At 36.4% G+C, this 10,246-nt stretch overlaps 2 protein-coding genes across 5 annotated transcripts in view; both read left to right on the top strand.

Moving 5' to 3' along the window:
* Positions 1–69: 69 nt before the first annotated feature.
* Positions 70–6,154, top strand: LOC119722650 (peptidyl-prolyl cis-trans isomerase FKBP9-like). Of its 4 annotated transcripts, none has more exons than XM_038192875.1 (4): positions 70–532; positions 2,117–2,268; positions 3,427–3,560; positions 5,436–6,001. In XM_038192875.1, exons 1-4 carry the CDS (start codon positions 240–242, stop codon positions 5,559–5,561), a joined length of 705 nt encoding a protein of 234 aa, XP_038048803.1. In that variant the 5' UTR covers positions 70–239; the 3' UTR covers positions 5,562–6,001. The 4 variants fall into 4 exon arrangements, with proteins under 4 accessions (XP_038048803.1, XP_038048801.1, XP_038048804.1 ...); XM_038192873.1 differs by having other exon boundaries at positions 71–532; positions 5,859–6,154; XM_038192876.1 differs by having other exon boundaries at positions 71–532; positions 3,430–3,560.
* A 3,071-nt stretch (positions 6,155–9,225) lies between these two features.
* Positions 9,226–10,246, top strand: part of LOC119722649 (mitogen-activated protein kinase kinase kinase 13-B-like) — a 34,855-nt gene continuing 33,834 nt past the window's right edge. Inside the window, exon 1 of the mRNA XM_038192870.1 lies at positions 9,226–9,343. The gene's annotated coding sequence lies outside the window, so the exon portion shown is untranslated. The remainder of the gene's footprint in view (positions 9,344–10,246) is intronic.

Genomic DNA, 10,246 nt, shown 5'->3' with positions numbered 1-10,246 from the left:
AACAGTGAACTGTTCCAACCGCGATATTCCTCAACTGCACGTTGTTAAATATTTATTTCGTCTATTGTTGTTATTGTACATTGTGTCAGAAGTTAAGGACACGTTGAAATTTAGCACTTGCACAAATTCCCACATCACAGGGTTTGGTTCTACACGCGCGGAGCACTGTTCGGGAACTTTTGAAAGCAGCGTGTTTTAAAAAAGTTATTTTGTATTGAAGTTTAAGACACCAATAGACAATGAAAATGATGAAAATGAGCCATCTGTTTCTCCTTGATTTTGTCGTCGTACTTTTAGTTTTAATTGCATCAGCATCGGCGGATGCAGAGCATGCAGAGGAGGATGTTGTACCTCCAAAAGAAATCATACCACACCCAGACCTTCCCGATTTCCAGGAGGGTGTTACAGTCAGAGTCTTGGACCGGTTGGAATCCTGTGCAAGAGTGGCTGCCTCGGGCAACTGGCTGGAGCTGCAATTTGTGGCCAAGCAGATGAATGATGACGGAGAGAATTATGAGGAATTTGACTCCACGTGAGTTGTCCAATAATTAAGATTTTGTAATATTTGTGCTAGGCCTAGACTAGCTTGAGTGACTCCAGCTGACATGCTCATATTCATTCACATGTAGCGCTGGAGGAAGGCCTGTGCGTTTCCATGTGGTAGCAAGAGACCCTAAAAAAATGGCCTCTCCCAAAAATTGTTCATTTTCACCTCTAATATCCCACCCCAGAGTTCACCCACATACCTCATACATTCAGCAGTCATTTACGAAGCCTAATGATCGACTTGAAACAAGACCACAAAAAAAAACGTGAAAAATCTTGACAATTTCGGTGGCTTGTCCGTAAAAATACGCCAGTTCCAACGGCTGTCTTCCATTTTGTTTTGCTAATTATATTAATATATGCATGACGTGTGACATCAAAAATCGGCGCGCGCGCGATGTATGTTGGTACCACAACGCTTTCAGGCGTCGCAAGTGAGTTCAATTTTCGTTTGGTGCGTTGCCGTGGAGAGCATTCTCGTTGTCTTGCTTTCCGCGACAACGCACCAGACGAAAATTGAACTCACTTGCGACGCCTGAAAGCGGTGTGGTACCCACATACATCGCGCGCGCGCCGATTTTTGATGTCACACGTCATGCATATATTAATATAATTAGCAAAACAAAATGGAAGACAGCCGTTGGAACTGGCGTATTTTTACGGACAAGCCACCGAAATTGTCAAGATTTTTCACGTTTTTTTTTTTGTGGTCTTGTTTCAAGTCGATCATTAGGCTTCGTAAATGACTGCTGAATGTATGAGGTATGTGGGTGAACTCTGGGGTGGGATATTAGAGGTGAAAATGAACAATTTTTGGGAGAGGCCATTTTTTTAGGGTCTCTTGCTACCACATGGAAACGCACAGGCCTTCCTCCAGCGCTACATGTGAATGAATATGAGCATGTCAGCTGGAGTCACTCAAGCTAGGCCTAGACCTACAGTTGCAACAATGTTGTAGTTGTTAAGCTGAAGCTTGCAAAACATCCTTGTATGAAGGCCAGAATGCCTAGTTTCACCACAGCTTGAATGTCACCCAATCTGGCAGGATTGTTGCGCCCCACCTATATACCATCGCTCCCAACTTTACTTGGGACCATCCCAATTAGTTGGGACTATTCCAACTAAAGTGTTGCAGTTGGGCTGGCCAACTGTATGTAGTTGGGACGCTGAGCCTGTGCTTACAAACCATGTCGTATGTACATGTTTGCGTCGTACACACTTGATGCAAAGTGCCAGAGAAACTAACTTGTATTTTGTTAACATAAATTGTGTTTGCAACATATGAATGAATCGGCAAACATGTGTGATGAATTCTACCGTGAAAAATTATCTGAGTCCAGGACAGCTATAGTTGGGCCAGCCCAACTGGAACACTTCAGTTGGGATGGTCCAACTGAAGTTGGGACCGATGGTGTGGTACCAGGATTTACAAAGTTGCAATTTCTGTCTACTTCTGCGACAACATTTCATGACAGTTTTTTATCTAGCAGATACCTGGCTTTTTATGTCATCATTTGAAAATGATATTACTGTTTAGTAATGTGAGTAAATAATTCCTCTTAAATTTCAGCGAATCAAGAGGGAGACCTTTATATATAGCAGTTGACGACAAGGAGAAGCTGCCTGGTCTGACTGAGGGCTTAAGAGATGTCTGCGTAGGCGAGAAACGAGAGATCACTATTCAGGCTGGTTCACCCTTGATGCAAGTAGACCCAAGGTCTGGTAAGTAGTAGAAATGTTTGGTCTCACAGAAATAACTTCAATATGCATGATCTGTGAATAGTAGCCCAAGCAATTTACCTTCATGGTTTTTTTTAACTCTAACAGTTGGTCATTAACTTGGTTCGAAGTTAAAGGTATATATGAAAATGAAATCGTCTCCTATCACATAATTCACAGTGCTCGTTTCATCCCTATATACATATAATTTGTTTTTAGTTTGTTTTTATAACATCAATATATATTTTTATAATGATTCTTTTTGATCATATTTGTGTATATATATCTATATTTTTTTTTTTAATAATTGTATAATATTTTTTAACCAGTCCTGTAATTGGCGGTTTGTTCTGCTGTTGGATGTGGATAATAAATAAATAAATATAAATAAATAAATATATACAACATCGCTTTTGCTGTAATTTTCAGAAATGGATGGATTTGTGGATTTAAGTATTAATAGCCAATATTTTTACACTGACTGATCTGTTTTAAGTTTTGTGTTCATCATGGATGCTTGAAAACCATGAAAAAATGTGGTTTTTGTAGTCTGGTTTCCTGACCTACCTACTTCAGAAGAAACGGAGCAATTTATAGACGTCGGGGAATACTGTCAGGTCAGGGAACCAGACTAGCTGTTTTGCACCCATTCACAGATGTGTACAAACCTATTCACGGATGTGTAACCGATTGCAAACTGACTAAATTTGATAAATTTGGGGGCAGTGTTTGAAAAAAGTCGGGATATTTTCCCAATGATGGTCGGCCAACTATTGTTGGAAATGTCACTTTTCTTGAAAATGGCAGCAAACCAGGTGACCGATGCTTGAGACTATTATTCACTAACACCCAAGTGAGGTATTTCATAATAATTTGGCAGTTTTGTTTTTTATTGTTTGCAAGTGTTGTATATTACCTTTAATTAATTACCCAGTGCTTGACATTACATTACATAAAAGGTCGGGGTCCCAAAAACTGCCAATCCATTTTTACATGTTTGAGAGAGATTCATGTACTTTGCCATTGCATGTGACAAAATCCCCAAACCAAAGAAAAAAAAACAATGCTAAAAGTATTTAACACCATACAAAAATAGTCAAACTTTTAAGTTGTATCCATTGATGATGTTTGATGTTTTGATTATTTTTTATTTTTGTAAAGCAGGTCTTAACCAACCCCAGACAGATAGACCAGCAGTGTATGAAGTCATGGTTCGATCCATTCTGGACCAGCAGCCAGTCAACATGTTTGCCAAGATAGACTTGGATAGTAACAACGAATTATCCAGAGAGGAGGTATGTATAGTTTGTCAAATATATACAAAAAAAATAACTCTCCCACTTTCTTCATAAGTAGGGGCTGTAGGTGTACATGTAGGTGAGAAACTTAGGGCCAACTGTTTTTTTTTTAATACAAATTTACCGATTTTAGAAATTTCAGAATTTCTTAATACATCACAGAAAATATGGGAAGTACTCCCCCCTAGAATTGTTTTCCTTCATACCACCCTGCCTTAGTTGAAAAAAAGGGTTGCTGAAAAACAGTTGTAGATTTCTCTTGCAATTGATCTATGGTGATATTTGAAAGGGATATAAATTTCTAGCTTTCGGGAAATATTTTCATTATTTTGAAGATTTGTATCAATTTGGCATGTATTGTTTTCACAATCATACACGTTTAGAAGAGATTTTTCCAACTAATGCTTTTGCCCACCATTTTGGGACAATTAATTCAACTCTTGAGTGATCGAAAAATCCATTTTACTAAAGCGACAAAAATCAATCAATTCTCCTGCTGTTGATTCAGAGTATAAAATGTGTTGACACCTCAAATAGAAAAGTCTGCCATTTATATGTTGATGTGGAACCATGGCCACCCATTAATAGGCACAGTAGGCGAAGCTCACTAAAGTGTGCGACTATTGGGATGCAGTCAACCATTACATTGACCTTACCTTGTGACCTTGCAAAATGATGATGTGCTCTGCTATGATTGGCTGGATATTATGACTCAAGTTTCATTGTTATTGGGGCTTTTGTGCACTTTCCACCACTTCCTACATGTACGTGTGCTCTGCAGTGTGGCCGTTGCTAAAAAAATGTGACTGCTCTGTCTGAACCAAGGACAAAGTATATTACTGGGCCTGGTTTAAATAAACTAACCTGGTTTGAAATAACCCAGCAGACTTTGATAATCAATGAGTCAGTCTATTGTCTAAATTTGTCTTTTACATAAACAGAATTTTTTGAAGATTAATTGGCTAGTTAAAAAAAAAATAACCTTGCGCAATTGTTTACCTTAAATTTATTCATTCAAAAATTATCAGGAAAAAATGAGAAGTACCTTTTATTTTCACCAATGACTTAAATTATTAAGATGCATGAAGATGCATTGGTAATTTTCGGAAAACAAATTTTCACGCAGATGGTCCTATTCAGGCTCATTATGGGGAACAATTGTCCGACATGTTCAAAGTGTGGATTCGTAATTCCGAATCCACACTTTACGAAAGATTCTTCGTTCCGAATCCACACTTTGTGACCAGTGTAAGAGATTCGTAGATCCGAATCCACAGTTTTAACAATAGTGTGACGTCATAGCAATGGTTTAATTAAAAATAAATCCAAGTTTACCTGATTTTCTTGGTTTTCTCCAATTCCCCCCCCCCCCCCCATTTCCCATCACTGACTTATATGTTGATCTGTTCTGTTCGCTTCACTTTTCTTATAATACTCTGTCCTATTCTCAATCATATCGCTTGTTTCTGTTCATGTGCATTTACTAATCCGGTCTCCTGCTTATTGGTTGCCTCTGTTGTTCAATTTTTAAACTCTCATCACATATTTACATCATCAACATCATCCTGATTTCTCCTTTACTTTATCTGCCTCGTAACCACAATCCTGGCTATTGTTATCATCATATTCATCATCTTCATCAATAACATTGCTGTGATCATGCATCACCTTCATCATTTATCATCCCCGCCAAAATTGTTTACCATCTTCATAAACAAAAAATAACCATTATCAAAATCACCATCAAATAATCACCACCATCTCCTCCTTTTCAACCACAACCACCATCACAAATCACCTTTGTCTACAAACCTCACCCACCAAATCTCAATATCTTCATCATAACAATGACTTCTTGTCAATCATATATAGATCCAGGAGTACTTTGGGAAGGAACATGATATTGATACACTATTCCATTACCAGGACAAAGACCAAGATGACACCATAACATACCAGGAATTCCAAGGGCCTAAATATAATCATGATGAATTTTGATTGTTTGTTTTTTTCCTTCTTTTTTTGCCCCGCTTCAACTTCTTTCAATTTTTCTATTTCCCTTCTCTTCTCCTCCTGTTCTTAACTCTGACTCTATCTTATATTTTTCACATGGGTGCCAATTGTCATTTGTCTTCTGTTTCTTTTGCAATATCAATTTTCTTCAACCCATTCTTTTGTAATTTGTACCAATGCTTGCAACTCATCTAATCAATCTATCACTCACCTGTACACTATGCCCTGTCATTCATCCATCAATCAAATCATTCTGCCCATGCATGCATTCTTTGGCATCAGTTGAAGACTTACTTTAGAGAGCATGGTTTAGAGGGAATGACAGATGATGACACCTTGGACATAGTCGTCGAGGGTCTCATTAGGTCCAATGACATGGACAACAATGACCATCTTTCAGATGCTGAATTCCCCCATCCCTATGAGCACATTGAATTATGAGATTTCCTGGAAATTGCAAGAAATTATTGCATTTTTAAAATCTTGGCAGGACAACGTGCTTATTGGAACTGAATATTGGAACCTTCTTAAGTGATGCATTTTCCTACGTCAAATATTTTTTTATATTTTTGCTTTGGCAAAAAAACCACACCTTTTTTTTTGCAGTTTACTTAAAGGCATTTAGGATCATTTACATTTAACCCGCCAAAAATAACCTACCAAATTATAATCAAAAAGTTTACTTGGATGAAAGATCGTACTGGTGAAACTGTTCCGTTTGGCTTGCTGCCATTAAGAATGAATCAAGAAATGTATGTGATTTACAACAATCAGTCAATTGAATGATTTTTGGAAATGCAAAGTGCTATGGACGAAATCACATTTTTTTCGTGATCAAAAGGTTGCCAATGGTTTTTCACTGTTTTTCTCAAAAAGTGTAATATCCACTGAGCTGAAACTTCAAGAGGTTGGTTTTGCACATTCTTCTTTGGATTTTGAGTGGTGGAAACGAAAAAAATGCATAAAAAGCAAACGATCCTACATGCCTTTATGCTAGTCTGTATTTTCTTCAGCTAAAGAAAAATTTAATTCCATCCGCCAATTAGGCCAGTCTTCTTTCTCTGCATTCTCTAACATTGCAAATGTGCAATGCAGTTTTGAGCTGCTGTATGTTCTTCTCTGTATTTCCCCTTTCTGTGCTTCCAATGTCTGTTTTCCTGGATTCCTTTCCTTCGCCTTTCCTTCTCTTTCATCTTGTACCATTATCCAGGTCAAGAAGTAAGACATTCCAGAATATTCAAGCCCAGCATGTGGAAATCAACAATTGAAGTCAAGTGACCTTTTTTTTCTGCAACAATTTGCACAATAAATGTTGTTTGTGATGTAATCACTATAATTGAAGAGTTTTTTTAATTCCAATACGCAGTATATCCATTTGAAGAAAAGTGAAAAATGTGCATGTTTATCGAGGTTTAAATAGTAAAAACAATATAACAGCTGTTTTGAAACTTAAATTTTCGCTTGTCGGTTTTTTCTGAAATAGTGTGTAACCGTATAAAACGCCTCAAACCTGACTTTGGCCAGCCAAAAGACAGCATTTATCAAGTTTTGGAAAGAAAGTCTTCAAATGTTGTCTGTGATGTAATCACTAAAAGGTAATTGCAAAGCAGAAATGTTACCTTCTAACTTCAGTACAGTTTTTTTACCAAATAAAGTACAACAAATGTTGTTCTTATGTCTTTCAAATTTTAAAACATTTATAATAATGATAACCTTGATTTAACTGGATTCAGTTTACTGTTTATTGACTACTCAACTTTGACCTACCTTTGTTTACTGATAGTATCAGGGAGGATTTATTCCATCTCAACATTTTCTTCTAATTTGATTAGAATTTGTTTTAGTCCTATCTGAACCATTTTAATTGAACCTTGTTTTCTAATAAATTATCGGTGATGAGGAAATGTGACTGTACTGACAGATTTTGATACCAAAGTAATAAGTAGTGATTCAGGGTTGCAGGCATTATTTTGGTGAAGGTTAAAAGAAAAAGGCCTAAAGAATTTCAAGTTTTAGTGCATTTTTTCAAGTGTGAATATTTGTCAAGTAAGTTTAGATTCCTAATAGTAAAACACGTTTATTTTTTCAAGCAGTGTTATTCTTCATATGAGTAAAAAACAAACAGTATATTTTCAAGAAAAAGGCAGGGTAAAACAGTTTGTATTTCAGTTAGATATTTTTAAAATAATTTTAGTTTTAAATTTTAACACAATTGCTTACCATTGTTAACTTTTGTATTCTGCTAGAGCATTTTTCTAAAGACTTCCAATGAAGAATATCTGGACTGTTTATGTATGTATTGGTGACGGGAAATATTGTATTTGTAATGTCTTTCATCAAAAATTTTGCTAGAAGTCTGCATTTTGTAAACTTGATAGTGAGTATTTTTGTACTGTTATACTCTATTTTTGAAATATTTTGATTGAATAAAACAATTCTTGCTTGTTTGTGCGCATTTTTTTCCTGTGTATTTTATTCGAGTACAAATCACTCTTAAAAGCCATTAAAATAATACAGTCGAGTCTCGTTAATACAAACTCGTTAGGACCTAGCCAAATTGTTTGTTATATCAGAATTTTGTATAAAGAGGAACATCAGTCCCATTCATTGTGTATAAATGCACAGTCGGGACCAAGGCTTTGTGTTTGTTAAAACCAGAATTTTGTATTAACAGAGTTTGTACTAATGAGAGTTGACTGTATTGTATGCATATTTTTAAACAGCCTGTTATATAGGCCTTAGTTATAGACTTTATGCACAGCGGCCATCTTAGAGGGTATCTTTGTTATTTTAATTCAGTAACAATGAATGCACAATATTCACTCATGCATATGCCAGCAAAACAAAGGGATTTCCTCTTTAAGATTGCTGCCATGCATAATGTCTACAATTGACTTCAACTTACAAGAAAATCAGTCAGTTGAGGAGGTTATTCAAAGAGATGCATTTTTTTTTCATTTCATTGTCATTTTAATGGCAGTTGCATCATTCTCACATCTTCCTCCAAACAGTTTAAAGGAACAAAATAATCCTCTCTCGGGTTTTTTTTATTTTCTCCTGCACCAAATTCATTTTCCGTGACAACTTGAAACCCCCTCCAAATCCACCCTGCCGGCCCCGCCCTATTTCCTCGCTGTAAGATGTTGTTCGCAATAAAATAAAGAGCGCCACCAATATGGACTTCGTTTCCTCGAATTCCGCGACTAGACTTGGAGATCAAGTTCGTCACTACGTCAACGTCAGTACCTACGTATTATTATCGGATAATTCATTCCTAAACAGCAGCTATTGACAAGCATGGACTGATCTCAAGTCTACTCCTGCTTACACCTGTAAATTTAGCATAGGCGTCATGGCTAAATTTAGAGCTATCACGTGACAGCCGATTAAACAGCCAATACCTACCCTCCGTGTACATGTGTTTTATAAAATTCGTATTTCATATTCTAAAAAAATAAGTCGTAAATACATTAACACAAATTTACTATTAGCTTACAATAATTAAAATATTTGCCCAAATGTCTTTGATTTGGGTTATTATTGGAAAAATATGGAACAGTAGGTGAAACAGGAATCGTTTTCCAGAGGGAGGTTTGTCAAGTAAAGTGACAGCCCATCGCTGGTTAGTAGATTTTATCAAAATCAATGGTGAACTCTGCGGTCGAGCTCATTTGGCCGATCGGAAAAACATGTCGCCTCGTACTGGGATGTGGGATTTTATTTTAGGTTTTGGAGGGGAACATCCCCTCCAAATCTGATGCCATTTGGTAAGTTACACCGTGTTTTTCTCGTTGATGTTTCATTTGCCTTGTTTTTCCCCAGGTATTTAATTTTGTTGAATAAAAACGTAATTAACTGTGTGGCTGGCAAGCTGTCAAATATGGCTGCTACACGTCACTGCATATAATTTACGCACACAGTACATGATGTACAGTACAAATTTACGTACGCAAAGCGCGCGGGACACGTGAAAGGTAAATTTAGAATCGTGTGTTTTTTTTAAGAGAAAACGGAATATACACGTAAAATTGATGAAATGTGTAAGTGGAAGAAGTTATAATGATAAGTTGACTGTGTTGCTGTCGATGTTTCTGCTTTTGTATCGTCTAAAACTGTCAAAAGTGTCGGTGTGCACGTGATAATCATGTGGCGTGATTCTGACATCCCTGAGTGAAATTCCATTACATGCTAATGCTTGAAACATATTTGTATATTGTCACGAATGTCAGATTGTTTGTAATTGTATGTTGACATGTTAATTGTTATCACCTGAGATCGTTTCTTGCTTTAAGTGCAGACTGTAAGTTAGTTACCTTCCTGAACTGTGTTGTAAATTAAATAATGAATTTCTTTAAATAAAAAACAAAAGACTGACGTACTAGTAAGTAGTAGGATACTTTTGGTGTATTTAATTCTTTGCATGTTCCTGCACTTTCACAAAGATCATTAATTGATAAACAATGAAACAATAAGAGGGCTTATTTATGAGCATTTTTAGTTTATGGAAATGAAAAGGTTCTATTTCAATACCAAGTCCCGGTCCAGAAAAAATGTTACAACCTGACGCCACTTTTTTCTTCATATATCATCTCAATGAAGGTCATTCATTGCAAAAATGATGATATGATAAGACATGAATCTGGGACTGAGAAACATTTCCAATTTTGTTT

The sequence above is a fragment of the Patiria miniata genome, unplaced genomic scaffold, assembly GCF_015706575.1.
Source record: "Patiria miniata isolate m_02_andy unplaced genomic scaffold, ASM1570657v1 HiC_scaffold_16, whole genome shotgun sequence".
Lineage (NCBI taxonomy): Eukaryota > Metazoa > Echinodermata > Asteroidea > Valvatida > Asterinidae > Patiria > Patiria miniata.
The sequence above is the reverse complement of the archived record's forward strand: the minus strand, read 5'-3'. Positions and strand labels throughout refer to the sequence as shown.